This window comes from Myotis lucifugus, unplaced genomic scaffold (assembly GCF_000147115.1).
Source record: "Myotis lucifugus unplaced genomic scaffold, Myoluc2.0 scaffold_30, whole genome shotgun sequence".
Lineage (NCBI taxonomy): Eukaryota > Metazoa > Chordata > Mammalia > Chiroptera > Vespertilionidae > Myotis > Myotis lucifugus.
Window position 1 is genome coordinate 623,529 of NW_005871078.1, and position 27,367 is coordinate 650,895.

At 39.4% G+C, this 27,367-nt stretch overlaps 1 protein-coding gene across 3 annotated transcripts in view; it reads right to left on the reverse strand.

Annotated features, from left to right (window-relative positions):
* Positions 1-1,349: 1,349 nt before the first annotated feature.
* TMEM117 (transmembrane protein 117) overlaps positions 1,350-27,367 on the reverse strand; it is a 415,549-nt gene continuing 389,531 nt past the window's right edge. Inside the window, exons 7-8 of one of the 3 annotated variants that reach the window (XM_006086721.3) lie at positions 15,044-15,173; positions 1,350-3,087 (exon numbers count right to left, since the gene is read on the reverse strand). In XM_006086721.3, coding sequence (XP_006086783.1) covers positions 2,441-3,087; positions 15,044-15,173 — 777 coding nt within the window. In that variant the 3' untranslated portion in view covers positions 1,350-2,440. The remainder of the gene's footprint in view (positions 3,088-15,043; positions 15,174-27,367) is intronic. The other 2 variants (XM_023752275.1, XM_023752274.1) reach the window with 2 other exon arrangements.

A 27,367-nucleotide genomic window follows, 5' to 3' on the forward strand; every position in this document is an offset into this window, starting at 1 on the left:
TTTTTTGTTTGTTTGTTTGTTTTTTTCCACCTTACTTCTGCTAATTACTTCCCCCATTGGAATACTTTTTTCTTAATACCCACATAAAGATTCTCAAATAATATATTTTCAAGCATCTACTGTGTTAAGATTTTATTTTTAGTTTTTACCATCTTAACTTTTTGTTAAGTTTATTGGGGTAACATTGGTTAATAAGATTGTATAGGTTTCAAGTGTATGACTCTATGATACATTATCTATATATTATATTGTATACCCACCACCCAAAGTCAAATCTTCTTTGGTCACCACATATTTGACCCCCTTTACCCTTTACAACTCCCCCACATTCTCCTTCCCTTTGGTAACCCCCATACTGGTGTCTGTGTTTATGAGTTATTGTATGTTCATTTTTCTTGTTGTTTTTAATATACACTATATACTAATAATAAACACTCATTTTCTAAATCAATTTCCTTCTTCTTCATTCTATAAGAATAAATAAAAATATAGTTCTAGGTCAGCGTTTCTCAACCTGTGGGTCACGACCCCTTTGGGGGTCGAACGACCCTTTCACAGGGGTCACCTAAGACCATCGAAAAACACATATATAATTACATATTGTTTTTGTGATTAATCACTATGCTTTAATTATGTTCAATTTGTAGCAATGAAATTGGGGTCACCACAACATGAGGAACTGTATTAAAGGGTCGCGGCATTAGGAAGGTTGAAAACCACTGTTCTAGGTGGTATTCCTTCCTTGTCCTAGAGGCAAAAGTTGAATCCTCTATGTTATGCTAATTTGGTAATGACCAATGTAACCACATGCCAGGGATAAGTTTCTTTGATCAGTATGGTCAATGGGTTACTATAGTGAACTTGACCTCTGCATTTTTAGTGTCAGAGATACTTATGATCCTAAGTCGTCCGTGCGTGGCTATTAAAGGTAACGAAAAACCAGCAGGTGCATGGCTCCAATTGCTGCGTAAACAACTGTAGAAACATGTTTATAAAAGCTGGCACTCAAGTGACAGATAAGTGCAGTTGTGTTATGCATGCTAAATTCAGCATGCTGCACGCTTAAAAGCAGGTAGATCAAAACAAGAGAGATTTTAAAAAATCATAAAGACAAAATACAGCTGTGTTGGTATGTGACAAAAAATAATTTTGCCTTAAAAGTGATCTTCCCCAGTCTCCTCAAGGAACATGTTACCGTAATTTATGGAAAAAAACTAAAGGCAAATTGGGCGTGTTCCATTTCTTAACTTGTCTGGCATGGAGTTTAGAAAAAATAGGGGGAGGGACTGTTGTTAAACTAAGATGCAATTGAGCCCCTCTATTATAAACAAAAATGACATCACATAATATAGAATTTTCTTAATTAATATGAAATGTTTAATTCTTAAATAAAAAAATGCACACAAAACAAGCCATTAAACATATCTTTTCATGCATGGTCTTTTCTACCTCACGAGATTCCCTTGCATGACTTTCAGAGTAGTTCCCTTGCTCAGGGTTGGCATATATTGATTTTCAATTTTCACTGTCCAGAGCCATATTTACAGAAAGATGTACAAATACTGTAGATGGTAGGCTGTGCAACCCTCACATGATTAAAACTTCAGTTCCTTGGTTTTCTAGGGCTCTGTGTAAATGCCAATAAATCTGAGAGTTCATCCAACTGTGCCTCTTAACCTTTGTTCCCGAAGGTGAAGGGCAGCATTTTTAATCAAGTAGCAATTTATCTTTAATTAGGAAAACATAATTAAGTATTATCATCTAATTGCAATTACTGGTTGGGGAAAGTCACATTTCACAAGTAGTGACCCATGCTGGATTACCGTTCTTCTGTTATGGAATTTAGCCTCTGTGCTTGCATTTGGTGGATGGCCAATAAAAATTCAAAGGTAATCACCACGCATCTCTGTAGCCCAGCTATGGAAGTCACCAACCCCACTGCTGAATAAGAAACCAAGAGATATTTCCTGAGCCACAGTTAGGCTACCTCTCTTTTCTGCTCAGACATCAAGTATAGATCAAAATAATTGTATATAACTAAATAAAAAACACCATAAGACATAGATTAGAGAACTCTTCCACACTTCATTTCTGGTACAATTAAAAACAGTTTAATGTCTCAAGGCACCACTATGGTTGAACATCAGATACACAGGTAATCAGCTAATTTTCTACTACGCCGTAAAGTCAGTAAATAGCTTGTGCAATTGTGAAAAGCAATCTCTAGAGGGTTGTTGGATATATAGTAGGCACGTGTATCATCATACAAATAGAAAACAATGAGTCCTAGAAAAAGCATGTTGAGCACCGTTGTGGCATTGTTTGTATTTCTCTACCTAACATTAAGCAGACCTTACATTTACAAAAAGAAAGACTAAATTATTGAAAGGTACACTCAGGGTTGCTTTTTTTTTTTTTTGCTGTATCCAAGTAAGTGAATCTAGTTCGTGGGTGTACTTTTAGAAGTCGTTGGATCAGGGTCAGCTTCTGTCACGCTGGCAGGCTCATTCAAATGCGAGCTCAAGTTTTCCGACGTTAGGTGGGAAGACTTGAAGACAATCTCATTGAGGTCGGACCTGATGCAGACCAAAGAAGGGTCATTCAAAGGGTCTTCCACTGAGGCCTGGGTGTTTTCTCGAGTGATTCCCATGTCTTTGCTATGTTCTGATGGGGATTTTCGTTTCATGCGAGTGTAAGTTTTATCTTGATTCTCCATGCCTGGCTCATTTTTCAAAAAGCGTCCAAAGAACCAAATGAAGAATCCAAACCATACAAAAGCTATCAAACTTGGAACAAAAGCCATACACTTGACATCAAGGCTAGCCCCTGTGAACCTGCTGTGGAGGAACATGTCTCCTTCAACATACGTCTTATTCGTTTGAGGATTAGTATGATTGGACCTCCATTCCCAGGATAGCTTGGTTCTGTTCAAATCCTTTAAACTTTCTGAGTCTTTAACTGTATATATCTTCTGCCCTGGGCCGATATACTGTCCATATTCATGAGGCTGATAAAATATCTGGTTCTTCCACATATTAAGATCCAAAATCAAGACGAGAAAGATAATCCCATAGTTAAACCATTTACCTGCATTAAAAAAGAAATACTGCATATTAGTCAAAGACCCATAACACTGCAATACAGATTACTCCAATAAAAAGGAGATAATGGTATAATAATATAAATTGTTAATGTTTTAGACCTGTTAACAATTCATTTTTTGAGAGTGCTATGCGGCCATTAAGTGAAAATTGGCAAAGGGAATTTCCTCAATGGATGGTAAGCATATGAAAACATAACCGTAGGTCCCTCAGCCAGTAACTTGTGGTATTTACATTAACCAGATTAAGCCCCCTTGTTTTATAGGCTCCACAGGTTATATTCAAATTTGGGCCCATGTAGGTTATTCTCTAGAACCTTTCACTTAATGTCTAAAAACAAAGTTCTAATAAAATTCTTAGGAAAGGCCAACATATAATTCAACATCTCTTAGAGTTTTATAGTAATGTCTGGGTGAGACATAAATCATTTCACAATGCAAGCACAGCAGCATATCAATTGAATTCCCATTGCTGTTTGCAGGTGACCTGTTGATTAAACCATTAGTTGATGTGATTCAGATCAATAATCCTTGAGCATTCACTTTGAGATGTTAAAAATAACTACATCAAATTCTCATTGAACAGAATGCATTTATCGGACATATAAATATAACTACTCCTAATGAACTGTTTTAGAAGACATGATTTGGAGAGATTGTAACTACCATGATGTCTTTGTAGTATTTTAAATTTTTATATAAATAAGATATTCTTAAAAGTCATATGATCTAGTGATATCTTTATTTCTACAAATGGAAAATGTGAAAAACATTTTCAAGGAATACTACATTCCATTGTAATTTTTATTATAATCACCATTTATAGCAAGTTTGAGAGTATCAAGTTTATCACAATAAAATAGCAATACTCACCTCACAGATTTGCTGTAGCAAATTAGGTGACATATGTAACAGCTTCTAGAAGCTTTAGTTCTAATTATTATTTGTATCATGTCAACATTATTTTATTTTGTATTTGAAGATAATAGTATTGAATATTATTAAGTTACTAATTCACCTGATTATAGAACTTTTGGAAAAGGAGGTAAGATCTTGGACAAAGTTACTAAAATAAGAATGATAAAAATGTATTTTGCATATGTACTCTCACAGAATATATAGCTATATTAAAAGAAAACTTTGTGAGGAGTTTAGGAAAATATTTTATCATCATCATTACACATTTTCAAGTTCCTATTACATGCAAGGTTGAAGGGTTTTAATCCTGGCTCTATTTAAATTCTCTAAACCCCAATTTCTTTGCATGCAGAAAATAATAGTACTTATTAAAGCTGTTAGCATTTTTCATGAAATTACTAAATGCTAAGTACAGTGCCTAGTGTAATAGGTATTCCGTAATTGTTCCTATTATTATCATCAAAGCCTTGCCTAAGCCATGATAATGTCTTCATTTGCATGGGATGGTACAATTTTTCTCTATGAAGAGAGTTTATATAAACTATATGAAAGGGCATTATAACTCTGCCTGTTTTAAAATTATTCAACTCCATAGGGTTTATAATATTTATAGTGGAAGCTCTTGCCTGAATGATTTATTTTGCACACCTACATTAGAAGGTAGGTTGGAACACTGGAAACATTTCCAGATATGATAAGACATCTACAACGTCTGGCACTGTGAAGTTCAAGCCACTCATGCCCTCCTGGATCTTAAAACTGAAACTAATTCTCACTAAGAATCAACCAGAAACAAATGAAGCTAAAGCCAGGAAAATGCAATCAAGTACAAAGGTGAGCATCATTACCAAACATCTACTGTGCTCACAACAGACTCTGCTTAGGATACCTTAGGAAATGCTGAGGGCATATGTTTCTTCCTGTTGGGGAAACAGGATAGAGACATCAATAGATAAATAAAAATAAGAAGCCACATTTGAGAGGTGCTTAATGAGTGATCAAACCATACATGCTGAAGATGTTGAGAAAATGGAATAAAAACTGAGGGCTAATTTCTATAGAAAGGATTTTGAAAGAAGTAGTAACTCATGTGGTCCCTGAAAGAAAAGCAGGATAGAGAGCAGTTTAGAAAATTTTTCATTTCTTTTAGTATGTTTTTTTTTTACTATGCCCCAGATAGAACAGCTTACAGAAAAAAATCAGGTGATATGGGGGAAAAAAAGAGGCTGAGAGGAGAGAGAAGAAAAAGAATGAAGAATACTGCAAGGAAAGAAAGGCAGGAGATGAATGAGCGATGGGTGAAATGAAAACGTTCAGAGATTTTTCATCCCGTGTTCAGGAGGCACGGGTGTGCAGCTTCCACGACAGAGAGCAAGTTGAGAGAGGTGCTCTGGGTGCTTCTCTGCTGCAGATTTCTATGTACCCCCTTGCTGTGAATTCTATGTGTTAGAAGCCAGATTGAATGGTGAGGGGAAGAGGTCCTTGAACTTGGATGACTGATCATCACCTTCTTGATTCACAATGGGCCCTTGGAGAGACTTGTTCCCCTCTAGGTCATTTTGATAAACTGGTGAACAGGGCAAGGGCCTCCATAAAGAGGTCCCTGTTTCTATGGTGATGACAGGAGATCAGAAACTGAAGATAAGCAGCAGCACAGAATCAGGGAGAAGAAAGGGAGGCCCATGGAGCTTGGAGAAAAGTGCTTTTCTGGTGGGGAAATGATGCTCAGTGAATGTTTCAAGACAAAGGAAAAAAAATCAAAGAATAAAAATGGAGCTATGGCCCAGCTGGTTTGGCTCAGTGGATAGAACATTGGCCTGGAGACTGAAGGGTCCCAGGTTAGATTCTGGTCAAGGGCACATGCCCAGGTTGCAGGCTCGATCCCCAGTAGAGGGCATGCAGGAGGCAGCCAATCAATGATTCTTTCTCATCATTGATGTTTCTCTCTCTCTCCCTTTCCCTTCCTCTCTGAAATCAATAGAAATATATATATATTAAAAAGTCAATCCTTTAAAAAAATAAAGCTATGTACTCTGATCACACTAAGAAGAAACCTTGAAGATAGAAAGAGCTGTTTTTCCTACTTTGAAATTATTTTTCTACCATCTCAGATGAATGGTGCTGGGTCAGTTTGACCACTAAAGTTTGACATTAAAGAATCACTGTATGTTATTTCTTATGTGGCCTGAACTCTGAATATTTAGATGGGATGGAGGGAAAGCACATTAAAAATGCAATGCTTGACATCAGTTAATGGGTACCATCACCCTGCTCTAACACATCTTTACCCATTTGTGAGAGGGAATGCCCTCGTGACAGAAACTGCAGGCTGGAAATCGGCAGATGGAGATTTCATTCTAACACTGAACTTGAATAATACAACCTTGGGTAACCTGTTTAACCTCTCCAGACCTCAATATTTTATTTTCAAATTGAGGACATGGAACTACATGCCTTCCAGTTTTATGATTTTCCTCCTCTTTCCCCAAATCCTTCTACTCACTAGCTCCATGAATTCAATTTTTTTACTCTGTGAAATGGAGAATAATACCAATGTAACTGCATCAAAGGATTATTGTGAGGATAAAATGAGAAGTTATTATTTGAAGTTCTCTGAAATATATTGTTTGCCAAAAATGTAGGGTAGTATTATTTTACAATTTCTTTACTTCTTTAGGATCTCGGTGACAGAGCAGAGGGAAAAAAGAGTATGTACGGGTTTATAACAAAGATATATCTTAAAGGTGACCAGTTTGGATAAAACAGAATGAATTACTGTGAACTAACATTATTGGGTAGATATTACTAGGCCAGTTACTTAAGAGGGCCCAATGTGTAGCTACATGAAAATATACTTTGTGAATCAGCATATTTAACATGTTAAAAACCTATAGCAATTGGTCATTATTCTACTGGTTGCAGCAGTATTGCTCCTGAGCAAAGGTCTTGTACATACACATAAGCTGAGGCTACAAGACAGGAGATGGTACCTCCACTCCCACCCCAGCCAAGAGGCCATGTGGTGATGAAAAAGTGCAGAGGACAGAGAGGAGACTGAGCAGAATGCCTACTGATATCTTTCCTTATTCTATGCTATAGCATTGTCCTCCCTATACTGTCATAACCATTCAGCCAAAACTTGAAGCTGCTGGAAATCTAGAAGAAATGGGTCTTACTTTTTTTGTTTGTTTCCAGACCACTTGGCATAACTTCTGGTCCATTTATCCATTTGTACGGAGAAAGAATGTTTATCTTTCTCTAACATCCATTCTTACATTTTCCCACACAGTGTTTTGTTACCTTGATAATGCTTTCTCCTCTTTAAAAAAAAAAACCTACTTTTTCCCTATGAGATGTGGCAACCCAGAGAGCAAAACCTGGTTGGACAACTGAACCTTGCTGTTCTTGTCTATAAGGTGAGGGAACTGAGCTATATAATCCTTATGGTTTCTTCTCAGCCCTGAGAGTCTCTTGGATGAGTCTGTGAAATAAACATTGTCTAAACATTAATGTTTTATGATGGGTCAGAAAATCTCACCATTAGAGCAAAAAGATGGGGTACACCATTTCCAGATGGAGAAAGCTTTCCTCAAAAAGAAAAAGCTTGTGTACTTTGAGAAACACTGCTTAACATAAAAACTAAATTTGAGTCCCAGAAATAACTCACATGGAAAGGCTATAAGGCACAAAAAAGGGAAGGATAGGAAGTGCTTCTATTTCATTTCCCAAAGTGTGTTGCTGTGAATGTACAGTCAACCACAACAAGAGGTTTGGTATTTCAACATTGATCATATGAGAGATATTGCATTTCCTCCTGTTGTTCCAATGACATAGCATAATGTAAATCAGCAAGGAGGCAGGGTACAAATCCATACATTATTTCTATTAATCTCCCTGTTGAAATATCTCACTGTCTCCTTTAATGAGAAATCACTGCATGGTGTTGGTGGGATTACCTCCTTCTTGTATATTGTGCTTTTAATGAATCATACTGATTGTCAAAAATGATACTATAATGATAATTTTATCTTTCTACTTTGTGGGAGTCTATAGAATCCTGGGATAGTTAGTTTTAAAAGGATTCTCCATTAAATATCACCCTCACTTACCATAGGAAGTGACGACAATTTGGAGGAAACTGTCATTTTTTTCAACTAGGAAAAATGCCTATAAAGGACTGATATTTTCACCATGCAACAAAACTTTCAGGATTCAAATATGCAATCATAATATATTTTAAAAAATCTTTTACCCAGTAGTTTCCAGCTAGCACCGTGCTTGAGCTGTGCTGTGAGCACTTTCCACCAGGTGGATACCACACTGGGCCAGACTCTGGCATCCAGAACAAATACATGATGCCATCATGTTCCACAAAGCCATTTAGTATCCACTATGGCAGCGGTTCTCAACCTGTGGGTCGTGACCCCTTTGGGGGTCAAACGACCCTTTCACAGGGGTCGCCTTAGACCATCAGAAAACACATATATAATTACATATTGTTTTTGTGATTAATCACTATGCTTTAATTATGTTCAATTTGTAACAATGAAATTGGGGGTCACCACAACGTGAGGAACTGTATTAAAGGGTCGTGGCATTAGGAAGGTTGAGAACCACTGCACTATGGGATAACAAGAAACCCTGGCCTTGAAAAAGATGAGTTTTGGATAATTAAAGAAACAGCAGGCTCTAACAGGCTTCTTGGCCATAGTCAATGCCCTCTCATTCCAGACAAAAGCAGTGAAAACAAGGCTCACTGCATTAACATCTCTTTAAGTCCCTGCCTAGGAAATTTATGAACATCTAGAACCCACATTAAGTGCTTGGACCCTGAGGATACCATTTAAAAACTTGAAGATATTTACTAAATAATTTTTGAATTAATAAGAGTTACTTGAGTTGGTAAAGTATCTTCTTAAGACTTAAAAACAAATTAATATAGCTTCTCAAAATGCCTCTCTTGTCATTGTGGCTTCCTAAGTGGGAGACTTCCTTTAGGACATAATCTGATATGACGAGTAGAGGCAGAAATTTGTGATGATGAAAGAGAAAGAAAAAGCTATCTAGTTGTACTGAAGACTGGACAGAAGATTCTTAAGATTGGGAACTATGTCAGGTTCATTTTTGTATTTCCTAGATCCTAGCTTAGGTGTAGACACAAATTATCTCAGAAAATGTCTGTTAACAAACAGGAAAGCTCTGAGATAGTGTGTCCAAATACAATGAGTGAAGTTCTATCCTTCGAATCAAATACATATGTTACAATGATCTCTTGAATTCTGGGATATTGCTAAAATCTAATATAATCTGGAAAATAAAATATTCATGTATCAAAGATGGATTAATTATATATTTCAAGTTCTCCCTCTGAGTGCAAAGGCAGTTTCTGAGGAGCATGTGAGTTTTATAATGAAAATCCTCATCTATGCATAAGGACACCTCAATTGGGGGAGGGGGGGCAGGGTGGACCAGCTCAGGGGCAGCAAGGACTCACAGGTTATGGGCGAAGCAACTACAGCCTGAAGAAGATGAGTTTTGGACAAATAAAATGAATTGCTGCTTTAGGTAGAAGTAAACATAGTTCTTAGAGCTGTATAAATGTGTTGATAATGGAAATTGCTTCAGGGAAGGTTTTAAAAAAATTCACAACTGAGAGAAGAGCAAGAGGTCCTTGTGTACTCTGGATAACTTCATGATCTTGGGGGACTGTCATGGTGAACAGGATGCATCCTATCTCCCTATAACAAGGCCCTCGCTAATTCTGTCCGACAGAATATTGTGCCCGATGGACCACTGGCCTGCCCTCCCTAGCACGTCCCATGATCTGATGGACACAGGAGAGCTCTTTAAAAAACAATCTCTGGGAACTCATTTGCCAGAAATCATGCACCTTTGGCAACAAAGCGAAGGGTTTTACTCATTATTTTCCCCATTCTCGCCATCGTGCAGCACCTGTGCCCTCACACCGCGCAGGGAACTGAAATAGAACACACGCCACAGAGGCTTGTTTACTTCTACATTTTCCATTTTTGCCGAGAGGGTTCCCGCGGGCATCATCGTGCCAACAGTGTGAATTCTCTCCTCGCAGAGCACCGGCCTTCCTCCGGCCTTTCCCCCCAGCCCCCGCCTAATTTACTCAGATGATGGCCACCAACGGGACCCTTCCTTTGTCTGGCTGGGATGACAGATGGCAGAGCTTCCACCGGGACTGGCATTAATAGGACTCAGAGGAGCTCCCGAGATTGAATTGAGAGGCCATTCCTCTCTCACCTCCTGAGACTCAATACATCACATTCTGAATCCATCTTGGCACTCACCTTATAGGTAAAGGGGCAGAGGGCAGAGGAGAGGATTGCACAGCTGCATTTAGCATTTACTTGGGGTTGGGCTAAAAGCACCGGGGTGACCTCGTCACTAACCTTTTACCCCCTTTGTTACTGAAATAAAAATTCCCAGAAAAATATTTGAACACACCCTTAGATAGTGATGATATACATACTGCAGCAAACCATCTGCCAAGGGGGACCCAGAGGAGCTGAACAGATGCAACAACTCAGGTTATTTCTGACACGCATAAGGAAAACTAGCTTGGAATCAGGATTAAAAACCACTCAAAGCCTAATGCGTTGAGATGGGAATGGGAACTCATCAGTGTCAGATGGCCCTCTCCATCCACAGCAGTTCCCTGAGAGAGAGATTCTTGCCATTCTCAGCATCTTCCTTCCTGAGGACTGGGGCAGTCACAGTAGAGAACTCAGAATACTGGATAATTAATCAGAGTGCCTTTCTTTGACTGCCTAATGTTTTACTTTGTTTTAAAATTAAATAGAAACCCTGAATGGATACATGGAAAAGCTTTAGGCAAAGACAGTGAGAATTTGAATGCTTAAGACATGGCAGACAGTGTTTTAAGTGCCTCGTACATGTGAATTAATTTAATTCTCATAGCAACCGAGGGGTAAGTACCAGTATGGTCTCCATTTAACAGATGAGAAAACTGAGCCACTGAGCGGTTACTGAGCTTGACAAAGGCCATGTCAGCTGTCAATGGTGGAGCTGGAGCCTATGCCCAAACCTCTATACTTCATTGCCTCAGTGTGCACCACACACCCTTTGTAGGTCACTGAGCTGCAATGTTGATGTCAGGGTATGGCCATCCTTGACTCTTAGGAAACCCTAGCAGGCCCTGTCCAGCCTCTTCTAGTGCAGAACACACACAGTAGAGAAAGCAGCACATGGAGCTATGTGGGGGTCCCTGGGATCCCTTCCACCTCAGCTCCAGTTTCTTCTGTGGTTCCCAGGCCTTTCCCATCATGCTCTGCTGTGGGGCCTCCTCTTTTTGCCTGGGCTCTAAACTTCCAGCTCCTGGCAGGCCTCTCCCATCTCCTTTCCCACCGGCCACCCATTTCTACTGAACTTGCAGTCTCACCCTTAACTTTGTTTTAGGAGTTGCATATAAAGAGAAATTAAAGCTGAGATGACAAAACTGACCCATTCACCTTTCTGGAGTGCCCACATGTCTACTTTTGTTGCAACACCCTGGGCTCTGGCTCCAAAATCACCTGAGGCCCTGAACATTAGCCAGCTGTGGTCCTGGACTTTAATGTCACACACACTGCCTGACTGTGAACCTGTGCAGCTGGCCTGCTGGCCCATCAACCTCTCAGGCATCGGGGCCGAGAAGAAGAACCTGAGAGGCCTGGGTCTGGGACCCTGTGTCATGAAGTCAGCCTGTCCGGAGAGGCCCCAGCCATTTCCACTCATTTCTGCAATGGCAGCACTGTCACCGCTTTTCTTTGTAAATAAAGCCAGACCATTAAAAAAAAAAAAAGCCGAGATGAGAGGAATTCTGACTACAGAAAATGTTTCTGAGCAACAGTGTTTCTCAGAGTGTAGTCCCCTGGCACCCTGCATAAGCATCCCTGGTGGTGCCTGGAGAATGGCTGATTTCAGGCTCCACCACGTACATCAGGCATCCAACTCTGGGTGTGCAGCTGACAGATAAATAAATAAATAAATTATATATATATTTCAGAGAGGAAGTGAGAGGGAGAGAGAGAAACATCAATGATGAGAGAGTCATTGATTGGCTGTCTCCTGCATGCCCCCTACTGGGGATTGAGCCCACAACCTGGACATGTGCCCTGACCGGGAATTGAACTGCAGCCTCCTGGTTCATAGGTTGATGTTCAACCACTGAGCCACACTAGCTGGGCTGATTTTTTTTAAAAAACAAGCTCTCCAGGTGATTCTCATACACACTAAAGTTTGATAACTGTTGATGGATATAGAGGGTTTCACGCTTAATCATCCCAGTGATGATACCACATTTGCTTAGTAAGAAAAGCGTTGACGTCTCTCTAAGGAAGGAAGCAGCACTTGGAGAAGCTGATCAAGTCAGGGTTTGCAGTGCACTTGGACAGTCGTGGGCTACTAACTACTGAGCCTATTAAAATACAACACGGAGCCCCGTGGTTTGGAGACTTTACTTAGTTTGCCCAGAAACAATGGTTTTACAAAGTCAGATAAAGTCAAAGGCCTTTCACGGGAGATTAGGTGGCACTCCAGAGTGGCCTCAGCAACTCTTCAGCCAACTAACAGAACAAAGGCAGTAACTAACAAAAACAAGAGGGGAGAAGTTAGGACTTTCTTTTCTATCACCATTTCCTAGGAAATGTGATCAGGGGTGGATCTGGGGAAAGATATATCTTCTTAGCACAAATTAAATTTAACTTGTTTTGGGTGAATCCCTTCACTGCAAAGCCCACATGTACCCTATTTTATTTTTAACTTAAACTGCAGAACCCTCAAAAGCGCCCCACCCCCACCCCCCGTCCCCCACAGGTCCAGGCACCCAGACATTTGCATGCTTGGCCCAACTCGGGAGATGGTCTGACCTCAACGGTGCCTTCTCAATCACACCGAGAAGTTCTCAAAGATCAGCATCACCAGGGAGGCTTTGCAAAAGGCCCATTCCCTGGCTTTTGCCCAGACCCACTGGACGGGAACCATTAAAATGGGGCCCAACAATCGGTATATTTATAAAGTTCCCCAGGTGATATGCTAATCAGCATAATTTGGCAAACACTGCACAAAAGCCTTAATCACAATATATTCCTACCTCCTGGCAAACTTACTAACATGCAGACTCAATTAAGTTTTTGCAAAATAATACTTGGCCGGACAAAAGTTTACACTCAAAGGCATAGGAGCGTCTACCTCAAAGCTAAGGACTCTAAGTTTCAGGGGACCCCTGTCGCCCGGTCCCCTTACAAGGCCTCACTATCATTCTCTTTTCTCTTCATGTTTTTAAACAGAGCATCCCAAATTGTATAAGCTTTGAGGGCCACAAAACTTAAACCTGCCCCTGTCTTTAAATGACAGTATATCTGACAAAACCACGCAAAATGGTCCTGAATTCAATATTTTCAACAGCTTGATTTTTTTTTTCTAATCAATGGCTTCTCTGAATCTGCCCCTCCCCTTTTAAACCTGATAGTTTACCCTCCAGCAGTATAATTTTGACGGGGATTCTGATCTTCAGTCCAAGACAATATTCGTGCCATGATGGCCTGGGACAAGAGCTGATAGCAAGAACAGATGGTCCAGGCAAAAGCCCACCCAAAGGGATATGACGATGCCATGTGCATGATAGCTGTTCAGAAGTCCGGGAGGGGAGCATGCTGCCGAGATTAAGTGGGGACTCTGAAACCACACGATGTGACCTGAACTCAAATTGATTGATTTACCTGGTGAATTTAATAGATGAGCCTCATTCATTCTGAATAGGAAAAGCAACCTGCTGCATCTTCCCTATTCATGAGCTCATTCTCCAATTTAGAAAGGTCGCCTCATGCTCAAAGCAAAAAAACAGCCTTCAAGTTGAGAAGCAAAGGTCTTTTTGCAGTGCTCATGTGTTCACGTTTCCTGTGTTCAGGCTATTTTTACTCGGGAGCACAGACGGTAGTGTAAGCACAGATTTCCTCAGCAGTTTCTATCATAGCCGGTGTGGGATCCTCGGCCATTGTCCTTAAAACGTGCACACACGGGCGACTTGCATTTGAACAGCCTGGGAACTAATGCCATCCTTCATTTGGCCACGCAGCTGTCTGCTTCTTCTTAGAAAAGAAATAAAAGGTATAAAGCATAACCCTAGGAAGCCTTTTTTAGAAGCAAATGACTGAGATGCCACAAAAGAATATTATAACACATCATATTGGAGGTGTTTCAAACGCAGGACACATCTGAAAGTGAAATCATCTGAGGAGCCACAAGAGAATCACTGGAGACAAACATGAGCTCTGCCACAGAAGGAGGTTTGTACTCAATCAAATGAGACCTGGGCCAACTCCCTGAAGGCTGATGGTCTGATGGGAGCTACCATTGTTTTGATCTCAGCCGTAAACGAAGAACAAAGCACAAAGAGTGTTCATGTTGAGAAAATTTACTGAGCTGTAGGTTGTGAAAAGGAAGCCCACCAATGAAAACAACAAAACAAGGCGGGGTGGTACAGGGAGTACGGCTAATTGTAGACTGCCTATGGTACGGAGTTCGCTACCTCTCCACATTGAAGGTTTGTCCTCTCCCCTGACAATCCTGTGCTAGAGCACTAGGTCTGACAGCAGAAGTGGCTGCCCAACCAGGGACTGCATTCCCACCCTACCCCACCCCCGCTCCTCCCGCACCCTCCTGACTAGTTATTGCCAATAAAATGTGAGTGGAGATGACATGTTTCTGTTCCAGGCCAAGGTGGTTAAGAAACAGGGAAGCCTTCTTAACCATTTTCCCCATTCTCTTTATTCCCAACTGCCTGAAGTTGCACTTGTTAAAGCCATCAGCAGTGCAAGTCCCAGAGTGACAGCCCAGAGCCCCAGTCGATCTGGAACCACTGGGAACCACCTGGTATTGTTCGGTAAGAACAAAAGTTATATTTATGTATGCCTATACAATGTCGCCATTTGCTTTTTCATAGCAGCTAGCATTACTCTAAGTAGGAGACAAATCCTATTCAAGGTTAGAACATACCTGTTATGTGAATGCGATATTCTTCCTTAAAGATCTTCTGGAAGAAAGGAATCTGGAACTGCATGTGAGGCGTATGCAAGCCAGGGAGATTTACATCAACGTCTCCCATGAAATGTGGGAATTCCCAGTCCTATCAGAGAAAATCAACATAAAAACATATTTGTGATTTGTTTTGTACCTAAGCAGTGAAACATCCCAAAATCGACTTTTTGTAAGCACTTATAAAATCATTTCAATGCAGCCAAGCTGTTGGAAGTATCAGTTTCACTCGGTGATGGTTATTTTATGTACATTAGGTAGCGGTGTGCATTCAAAATCAACATTAAGTCATAACTTATATCCTCAGCTTTTCTCTTTAATGTGGTACTAAGAAACCAATACGGAATGGATTTGCATCTATACATGTTTATCTTTTTCTTCTGGAGAACTGATTTTAAATTTTTATAGGAAGCAAGCAATCCATACTTTATAAATATAGGGTAAATTTGTTTCACTACCTTTAAAATATATAAACCCTATAATAGCATGTTTTATGTAACAAGATGAAGTAAAAAGGATCTGATTCACTTAAGAAAATTCTTCCGTTTTCATCACGGCGAAAGACTCCTGTCCTGCTCTCTTGCAATTTAGCACTAGTTTGAACCCAACAATGGAGGGCCTGACATGCTACCGTAAGAGACAAACTGAATTAATTCCCAAACTGTCATTAGTTATTTCCTGGTTATGAAAGCAAAACCAAGTGGGATAACCCTCCCTTTCACAAATCAGGGTATTTTCAGGTGTTTCACCTGCTCTTGGTTTTTGGATGCAGGCATCAAAGTAAAGTTCATAACTAGCATGAGAAGAAAGAATGCACAAAATATAAAGAAACATTTGAGGTGAATCCATAGGCATGAGTACAGATATTTTCACTTTTAATAATGAAATAATCATTAAATTATCAGTTCTATATTTAGTGAATATTTTTAAAGAACTTGAATATTGAAAAAATAAGACACTAAATACTAATTTAAAATTTCAATCCATTATCTCAATATAAAAAATTTGGAATTTCCCAAGACTTCTATATATGCAGCTAATAGAGGTGCGTTGATAATACAGTTCCCAAACATGTTGCGGGTTTTCCTGTCCATTCCCCTCTCCTCTTTGCTGTGAATTCTGATTAAGGGAAAACAGGCCTTGGAGAAAGGAGAACATGTGAGTGGTGGTAAACAGGAAGGTTTCAATGTTTATTAATTCTTGACTTATGGATCACTTCAAGTAGCCAAGAAGGAATAAGTACACAAGAAGAAAAATAAAACGATGCAGCATCATCCCTTTCTATTGGTACGTATGCAAATATCTTGTTGGTCTCACCTCTCCTTGTTTTTCAGACATTAGCAGCAAGTAGGCATGTAATTTGCGAAATTCAGAAAACCCAAAGCATTTGAGCTAAATGAATTTGAACATTTTGATCTAAAATACTAGTAGAGCCCTAGCTGGTTTGGCTCAGTGGATAGAGCGTTGGCGTTCGGACTGAAGGGTTCCAGGTTCAATTCTGGTCAAGGGCACATGACCAGGTTGCGGACTCTATCCCAAGTAGGGGGTGTGCAGGAGGCAGCCAATCAATGATTCTCTCTCATCATTGACATTTCTATCTTTCCCTCTTCCTTCCCCTTTGAAATCAATAAAAATATATGACAAATAAATAAATAAAATATTAGTAGAAAATGGATTGGTAATAATACTTGTGAACTATTGAATTTTATTAAAGTGCATTGATACTATCTTGTTCTATGTTACTTAACAAGACTCCTGCAAGGAGAATTGAAATTGATTTGGCTTTTTGATAAATATAACTGACATCTCCCATGAAAAATTACACTTGGTAAACAAAGAGATTGATAACCAAGAGTTTCTTTCGCTAGCCCTGGAAAAAGAATACAAAGCATTACCAGGAAAACAATTTTCCTTTTTATTTCTTGGTTTAAAAAAGAGAATATTTCTCAGTAGTAATTGGGCAAGTGTACTTAGGGTACCTTCTTTTTGGAAAGACATTATTAGATTGTTCTCATTTGGCTTTTCATTCCATAAAACTAAAGTTTCTATTGGGTATGAAATTGGTCTTAGTTTGAAAGTAATCTCTAGAGCAGAGGTTCTCAACCTTCCTAATGCCGCGACCCTTTAATACAGTTCCTCATGTTGTGATGACTCCCTGTTTCATTGCTACAAATTGAACTTAATTAAAGCATAGTAATTAATCACAAAAACAATATGTAATTATATATGTGTTTTCTGATGGTCTTAGGCGACCCCTGTGAAAGGGTCGTGCAACCCCCAAAGGGGTCGCGACCCACAGGTTGAGAACCACTGCTCTAGAGATTTCTTGTAGACTGGGATCAAAACTTCATTCATCAAAAAATAGTTCCTCAATTATTTCCCACCTGTACTTGGAGATAGAAAGATGAATTAAGCAAATGGAGATTAAAGGGAAGAGAAATTCTTACTCTTTATATGGACTACTAGAGGCCCGGTGCATGGGATTTGTGCACTGGTGGGGGTGTGTGGCCTGTGGGAATTGGCCTGCTGTGGGAGCACTGCTCATCCCGGTCAGCCCAGCAGCTGTGGACCCGCCCTCTGAGAAACTGCTCCCATTGTGGAAGCACACTGACCACCCGGGGGCAGCTCCTGCATTGAGCGTCTGCCCCCGGGTGGTCAGTGCGTGTCATAGCAACTGGTTGACCAGTAGTTCTGGTCATTCTGCCATTCTGTTGCTGGGGTTTTATTATATAGGATGGTATTATTTATTTTTTTTTAAGGGCTCAAGTAAGGGCATTTGAGGGAAAGTGTGAGAGAAGTAGCTGGTGCCATTTAATTTAATAAATTTTTCAAAGGATTAATAAAAAAGAGATGATACATTCCCTTAGATTTGCCCCTTTTACATTATTTATTATAATTACCACATTTTGTTTTTCAAAACTTATTTCCTCAGTCTCTGCCTCCACTCTCTCCCTGCTACTCTAGTTTTTGTACTTCAATTTCTACTCTGCATATTTCTTCAGACTCATTATTGAATCAGTGGAAACTCTGGCCTTACTTGACAGAGTGGAATGGTAATAATAATAATTGCTACTATTTTCAGGATATCTTGGGCTCATCTTAATGGAGAATACCTGGTAATAACCCAGGTATTTCCTTGAAGGAGGGGAGTGGACAGTGTTCTAAATCTTCCTAGGTTTCAGTCTCTTCACCTATATTTGGGATTAAATATCTCCAGCTCACAGGCTTCCTGGGAGTATGAAATAATGCCTGGACAGCACATAGCACATTGCTGGGGACCAAGAGAAGGGGCAAGGAAATTCCCACAAGCACATTTGATTTCCTAGCATGATTCCAAGGTCAGGTTTATCCTGAGAGTGAAGCAGAGAACCGAAAGATCTGTTTTCAGGAGGATTATGCAGAAGGCTGCTTCAAGGTTCAGAAGAGAAAGGATGAAGGCTCTCTTTTCTTCCTGCCTTTACCCACTGCACAGCACTGGCCTCCGAGGTCTCTGACTAAGACTTTGGTCAGATCAGAGTTCTTCCAGACGGTGCTGGGAGAGGGCCATAGGGAATGGCGCCTTCCCTCAAAGAGACATGGGAGGTAGCCTTATGGTTTCTCATGCAATATGGGTCACACTGTGGCGACCTCTAGTAATAACGGTGGGAGACTAATAGTTGAGGACAGAGGCACCACTACTACGTAGCAATATGTGAAATGAAAGGCTGAGGAAATCTGGATACTTGGATATAAATTATTGATCACTAGCAATGCTATAACATCATCCTAGGCAATATATATTTATATTTATATTTATATTTATATTTATATTTATATTTATATTTATATTTATATTTATATTTATATTTATATTTTTATTTATATTTATTTATATTATTTATATTTATATCATTTATATTTATATACAAAATTATCCTGAAAGCTTGCTATGAACCCATGTCATAGATGAGAAAGTTTACCTCAGAGAGGTTAAGTTGCCACAATGTAACATAGCTGCCATATGGCAGAACCTGGCCCAAACTATACATACCTTCCGCTAGGTCATGCTGTCTTTAACTGTGAAAAGTGACTGCAGCTACTATGTTTTATTCAGAACTGAAATTATTTTTACCTGCTATATCTGGTTCTAGTTGAGAATCGCTTATGGCAGTCATGCCTGCTTGTCTTTCACCAACAGCCAGTTCCATGAGGAGCTTTAAACTATTTTCCTCCCACCCCCATTCCAAGAGGGCCCTCATTTTTATCTGACCTTACCTTGAACAAGAATAACTGTAATTCTTTCCCCACTAAACAACTGTCCCAGAAATAGTTGGCTTGTAATCCAACTGATGAGGGAAATTTGAATAACGGGTGATTGATAGCAAATACCGAGATCCTCTTGGCATTGTGACTATGGATGTACAGCCAATTTCATACACAAATTGCATGAGAGCCTTGGCTTTATCTCCTTATGCATAAATGTTAAATATGTACTTTGAACACAAGACAAAAATGTTGACTTAAGAGAATGATGAGGCAAGATGTGTTTGGCTACTAAGACCAGGGTAGATCCAGGCTGATCCTGTGATTGCATATTAAAAAAGGATTAATTTATTTTGTTCTTCAAGAAATGTTATCAGTATTTAGTAATTAAAAGCTTCATTACTGCCTTCTGATATTAAACCTAACAATAACTGCAGAGGTCTGTCACATTTGTGCTTCAGAGATGTAAAAATTATTTACCACACATGCTATTCCAGCCAGTTCTCATCAGCTCATGGTGATGAACAGACTTCCAACTTTGTATCTCGCTTCATCTATGACAGACAATCCATTGCCATTCAGATGGGCATATTTCCCATGTAAAAATAAATGAGCAGTGCCATGGTGTATATCTAATCTCATTTTTTACATACTATGGCCTATAGCAATAAAAATCACATTTGAACACTGATGTCCAAATTACATTTGGATGTGTAATTTGGACTGATTTGTCCAAATATGATTCTGTCCAAATGTGGCCCTATTATTCATGAACCACATTGGGACAGAATTTCAGGACCATGTTAACTATATAGGCAAGATGGTCTCAGGATATACCAGTACTGGATCCAGCATTTCCCCACGTTTTCTCTTTGAGAGGCATGCCTTAGGGCCAAAGAAGTGAACTTGGTATGCAGAGGAACTCAAGATTGAAACCAACACTGTTTTGAATTCCCCAACTGGCATTCAATTCCCCAAAGCAAAGGAAGAGACTTCATTTATATTTAGAGAACCGTGGGAGGATAAAAAATGGAATAACACTGATTACTCTATCCTGCTAAACTAAAGCCATAGTATCAGAACACAAGTTTTTATTTTTGGGGTCAGTGATTGGTCACTTGATTTTTGAGGAAATGAAGAGATAGATTAAATTAGATTTTACTGAAAAGTACTGATCACCATTCAGAGAAGAACTGATAGTAGCTTCTTAAATGTTAGTAAAAAAATACCCAACATTTTTCAATATAATACTTTGTATACCTACTATTTAAAGTCATTAAGTTTTAAATGATTTCAAAAGCCTCTTTACAGATATATTTATTTCTCTTTGTTATTCTCTATTCCTCCTGAATTTAGATCCACGAATATCAGAACATCATACTACCAAACATTTCCCCAGCTTAAAAAGTGTCCTTAGCTTTTCTATGCTTATCAGTGTCCTAGCAACAGGATTTCAGATGACAAGGAGCATTGGTGGCCTGAAGAATTGTACTTCTGCTTTGGGTGATATTTTTGTTTCTTATTAAGAATCTCAAGTGCTTGATTTCTTTTGGCAACCCTGTGCTTCTTCTAATTGGCAAAGTTGCCATGGGATCCCTTGGCTGAGTAAATCCTTGCCTTGACATATAGTAGATATAGCTTGTATGTTTGTTTATTGTCTGTCTTTCCCCCTGGAATGTAAGCTCTTGAGAGCTTACAGGTGTTTTTTTTTCCTGTTTTGTTCACTGATGTATTCCCCATACCTGAAATAGTGTTCAGCATATAGTGAGTGCTCAAATATTTGTTCAATTAATGAATGGAGCTCTCTCAAAGTTAAAGATATACAACAGCCCTGACCAGTTTGGCTCAGTGGATAGAGCATCGGCCTGCGGACTCAAGGGTCCCAGGTTTGATTCTGGTCAAGGGCATGTACCTTGGTTGCGGGCACATCCCTAGTGGGGAGTGTGCAGGAGGCAGCTGATCGATGTTTCTCTCTCATTGATGTTTCTAACTCTCTATCCCTCACCCTTCTTCTCTGTAAAAAATCAATAAAATATATTTTTTTAAAAAAGATATACAACAACCCCTTTTTGGTTTCATGTAAATGGAAACTCAGGATGGATTTACATAAACAGATATATCATAATAAATACTTGTTTTTGTAAATAATATCACACATCAACCTGAGATTCTTTATTGAGAGAAACAGTGGTTTTCTCCCCTATAAACTAGTTATACTGGAATCATAGAGTAACCTAAAGATTATGCCATTTGCTGAAGGCACAGAGGAAAGCAGATAGTGGGTAATTAGAGAAAGAAAGTGGAGGTCAAATGCAACTATTGTGAGATGAGGCATTTACTGTTGGCGGAATTAGTTAAAATGCGTGTTGGGATGATCCAAGAAACCCTTTCAGCGACCATGTAAATGTAAAGACGCTCATAAGACATGTCCAAACAGGTCAAAAAACAAGAAAAAATAATGTAAACCAACATGTGATTTAAAAAAGGTGGGGGAATCATTTCCCAGAGAGGATGACACCAGAAAGGTCGTGAAAGCCAAGGGGAATATCAGGGATGGCCTGTAGTAAGTGTGGATGATGGACAAAGGAGAAACAGCATGAGGGTGATTCTCAGATGTCCTTTGACTAATGCCCTTTTCTCAGATGTTATACTCTCATTTTCTCTTAATATTCACTATTGGGTTTTTTCCCCCTGAAGGGCAAATGAATTCTATAACCTCTTGGAGTTTTCTCCCAGGAGGCATATATGCTATTTAAAAGATTAAAAACCTCTGAGGAAAAAAAACCTTGGCTTTCTGGTTGAAATAGGCTTTTGTCCACAAGTAGTAGAGCTGGCAGATCACATTCATCACTGAAACAAATCCAAGTCAAAGTGTAAATTTTCACTTAAAATGTTTAAAGAACTTGACTCTTGCATGTGTTTTTGTGTATCTAAGATACCAGTGAACTCTCAAAACTGTTGTTGCCCAAGCAATCTAATTTATCCTAAAGGCCTATTTTGTTTAATGTATTTTCTTTATCAGTAATTTTTCTTACTAGCAAAAATTATTACTAGCAAAGGCCAATATGAATTTTCCTGGTTAATTATGAAGCCAACGTTCATCAATGAAATATAATAATGCCTATAAAAAAGCAAGTAAGTCAATCCCAGAGTAGATTTAAAAAGTAAATGTAGTTTGTTTCTTTTAAGAGACCTTACCATGAGGCTCTGTCAAGAGAGCAGTGGGTTTTTTAAAACAAGCTTTGTTATATTGAGACACCTTGAAAGCGTTATTCGCTTAAGCACCAAGGTGGAAGAGTGTCTAATAAATGCACTGGCCTTCCTTTCCAGATGTCCTGCCCTGCCAGACTGATGTGATGAAGGACAAAATAAAAGTCAGTCTTGTAAGTGTTTACAACTAATAGAAATGCATCGTGTGGCATCTAGGAATAATGGGAAATCAATAGCCCTCGCTAGGGCAATGCAGTTCACCAGTACACAAGGAAAGAGTGCTTGACATCTTAGAGACTTCTATGGGGGGGGGAGGGGCGGGAGTAGGGGAAAGACAAGGAGATAAACCACTGGCTGTGACAAGTGCCTGATAACTAAAGTTGGTGCAAAGTCTAAAGAAATAGATTGTTATAACTCAATAATAGGTCCTTTTGGATAAAGTCTTCCATTGGTCATCAAACAACAACTTGAACTACTCTGTACTTTTTAAAAAGAATGAATATTGACTATATGACAAATTGGCATATTTTTTACTTACATAAGTACTCCTATTAACTCATCTTTTCCTAATAATGAAAGAGTAAAATATAGTCGAAAGAAGTTATTAGACAACAACTTTAATGTTATTCCTCCGACACTGGCTGTCATTCAGTTAACCCTTGGTTACAGTGTGCTTTATTGTTTTCGCACATTTGGTACAAAATGTCACTGCTCCAGTATCAGTTCTGGCTCTATGCATGCTGCTAGTAATGGTCACATTCCATTGTCTGAATGACTAATTTCTTCTATGGGGCTATTCAAGAAAATTAATTGCATGCTGTCAAAAGAGTATATATTGTCCTTGGTAAAAATTTTTATTTAATATTGAGGTCATTTTTTCTGTGGAAAATAACAGTGGAAATCAGTGGGTAAATGTGATTCAATATAAAATATTCATGTCACAAACAACTGAAAGGGAATGGCATACATTACAGGAAGAACAGGAGAAAGCACATCCTAGAAGCTAGGTGAAGAAAGTAGTTCAGGAAGGATGGAGTGATCAACGATGTTGAATGCAGACAAAACTTTGAGTAAGAAGATTGAAAATTAACCATAATATCAGGGTTGTGGATCATGATAAAACCTCTGAGCTCTAGAGGAAGCTGATATTGGGGACAAGAGCCTGATTGTAGTGTGTTCAAGAGAAAATAGGAGGTGAGAAGTAGAGGCAATAAATATAGAACTCTTAAGAGTTTTCTGTCAATGGAAGCAGGGTAACAAGTCAGTAACTGGAGAGAGACTATGATTCTGCTAATTTCAAATACGTTTGCTAGTGTAAAATAAATTCAATTTTGATAGAATAGGAGCTCTGACACCTGAGGTTCCCTTTTTATATTTTCAGTAGTTTCTGCAATGACTAATGGTAAAAAGGTATGCACCAGAATGAATTGACTGACTGTATTTTCAGCTGGCATCTGTTCTGACTGGGCAATGTCCATTCTGATTGGTCAGTACCCCTGCTCTATCAGTAGTTAAATATTCTGACCATCACTCTTTGTGAAGTCTAGATGACTGATTTTCTGAAAACAAAACAACCCTGGGCTAAGTTCATTGTGTCTTGAATGCTTTAGGCTTTTGGAAACAATAGGCTGGATCTTGCTTTTCTGTATCCTGTGTTGTTTCCTTCTGTTTTCATCTTTCTTGGTAAAGGTTTCAGATTCTGGAGCAATCTCGGAGTCTCTGCCTCTGACCCCCATGGACCACTCAGTGATAACACGAACAGAAAGTAAAACCTTTAGAGCAATGGATTTAAACTGCCCAACATCCCATTCCTTCCTTCAATGAGTTTTAGGTCAAGAGTCATCCTCTGAGCTCTAGAGAAAAATGATCAACCCTCAAGTAAGAGAGAAGAGACTAGAAACACAAGATATCCTAGTATAGGGGCAGGGCAGAGGGATGGAAAAACTAAAATACATTTTGTTGTTTGTGAATTATACCCTCAGTGAATTGAAAAATTTTCTGAAACGATTGTTCGTCCAGAGGTCAATGGCAAAAACAAACAAACAAAAAAGCTAAAATACATTGTTTTTCTTGTTCGGCACCTATGGGAGAGATATTCTATCACACTCAGTTTCCTTTTGGAAAACAATTTTACACGCTGTAGTAAAGAAGCCTAACATACATGCTTGCAGTTCCCTGTCCTTGTACTGACACAATCCATTATGAAAAGCCTGAGGTGGCTACAGTGGGCTGGTTTACAGATTCCACAGTAGCACTAACAAAATGAATGGCAAGTCTGCATTTTTTTGTGTGTGTATACTCACTGGAGGATATACTATAGAATAAAAGGCTAATATGCAAATCAACCGAACAGTGAAACGACTGGTCACTATGATGCGCACTGACCACCAGGGGGCAGACGCTCAATGCAGGAGCTGACCCATGGTGGTCAGTGCACACCCACAGGGGGAGAGCCACTCAGCCAGAAGCCGGGCTCACGACTGGCCACCACAGCAGTGGTGGTGGGAGCCTCTCCTGCCTCCACTGCAGGCAGGCAGTAAGGAGCAAGGGATCCCGGACTGTGAGAGCCCCAGACTGCGAGAGGGATGTCTGAGTGCCAGCTTAGGCCCTAAGCCGGCAGGCGGACATCCCCCAAGGGGTCCCAAACTGCGAGAGGGCATAGGTTGGGCTGAAGGACTCTCCCCTCCCCCCAGAGTGCATGAATTTTGTGCACCGGGCATATATATATATATATATATATATATATATATATATATATATATATATTTATATATATATATATATATATGTATATATATGTTTATATATATATATATATATATAAAACCAATATATATAATTGATTTAAGAGAATAAGGGAGAGAATCATTGATCTGCTTCCTCCTGCATGCCCCATATTAGGGATCAAGCCTGCAACCTGGGCATGTGCCCTGACAGGGAATTGACCTGTGACCTCCTGTTTCATTGGTCAATGCTCAACCACTGAACTACACTGGCTCGGCTGGAGGATATTTTTTTTTTTTAAATAGGTTCGGGTTTAAGATACAGGTATCTCTTTTTTTTTTTAATATATTTTATTGATTTTTTACAGAGAGGAAGGGAGAGGGATAGAGAGTTAGAAACATCGATGAGAGAGAAACATCGACCAGCTGCCTCCTGCACATCCCCCACTGGGGGTGTGCCCACAACCAACGTACATGCCCTTGACCGGAATCGAACCCTGGACCTTTCAGTCCGCAGGCCGACGCTCTATCCACTGAGCCAAACCGGTTTCGGCTGGAGGATATTTTTTTCCATTGCTTTTCAGAAAGAGTAGAAAGGAAGGAGGGAGGAGGAGGGGGAGAGAGAGACATTGATCTGAGATAGAGAGGCACCTTGACTGGTTGCCTCCCACAGTGGGGTGGGGAGTGAACCTACAACCGAAGTACATTCCCTTGACCTGGAATCAAATGTATAACACTTCAGTACACAGGCTGACACTCTAACTACTGAGTAACACTGGTCAGGGCTCAAATCTGTATTTCTTTCAGAAGTTTCCAATAACCACTCAAGTTCCCCATAGAATGGCATCGAACTATTATTCAACTAATTCAACCGTTATTCAATGTCCACTATATGCCAAGCATCTATTCTTAAAGAATAACAATTGGTATTCATAAATAAAGAAATAACTAAGGTCTTCCTTTTACAGTTATAGACAATGAGGGTCAGTGTCTATAGCTCCTCCCAGATCACCCAACAGATTGTTGATAGAGAAGAGAGCACATGAAATTGAATCTGTAGTCCCTGACCTATATTTCACTACATCCTTCTTATTCAGAACCCCATTTAGGAGAGAGAAAATCCTATTTAGGAGATCAACCATATGTTCATATTCTATTCAGACTAAGAAAACCAAATTTGTCATGGACTTGCTCTGTGTCAAGCATTTAATCCACTGTAAATCACATGCAATTATGCAATGGTAGGCAGGCTATTCCTCATTTTATAAAGGAGTAAACTGAGGTTCAGAGAATAGTGGAATAGCTTGTCCAATTTTGCACAAGGTACCAAAAGGATTTGACCTAGGTCAGTCTGCTCCAAAGATATTTTTGTATACTAGTACCATAGCAAGCGTTTTCATGACTTTTTTTTGGGGGGGGGGTGGTGATCAGGCTCTAATGTTGCAATTATCTTCCCACCTAAAAGCCAACTGCCATGCCAATATGTGCTTCAGCTTGATACTAATGCATACCTATAATAAAATGTTTCCTTTCAGTGGTATGGTGTATCTTGTCTTACAATAAGATGTCTTCAGAATGAATTTGCTGCCTGCAGCACATGAAGAAGGAATCAAACTTCCATTGCAAAGTGAAGGAATGGGTCTATGTCTCAGCTTATCCTGCAAGGCATTGACAAAGCCTGCAAAATATGCAGGCTGAGCTGCACATTTACTCTAGGTGGTTTATGACCATCTTGGAATTTTTACTGCCAATCTATAGATTTGGCTCTACCCTTAGAATATTTCTAGTAATGAACATTACCTCCCAACTTCTGTGTACTTCGGCTTTCTCACCTGAGGATATCTTTCATCATACTTAGGTACTCTGATGGCACACTCCTATATCACTGCATCAGGAAGCAGGATGGATTTAGGGATGATTTAGTGCCTACTAGTAATGGCTATCAAACTTTGCAACTTCCTAAAAAGACACAACTTTTATGTTTCTTTGGTGCTTATATGATGGTAAGATTTGTGGTACTAACATATTGTGGCTGTGCATATCATTAAGTGATGGAATTTTATATTATGTAGGGGACTCAAAGCAGAACAGAACACAAGAAAGAGAACTA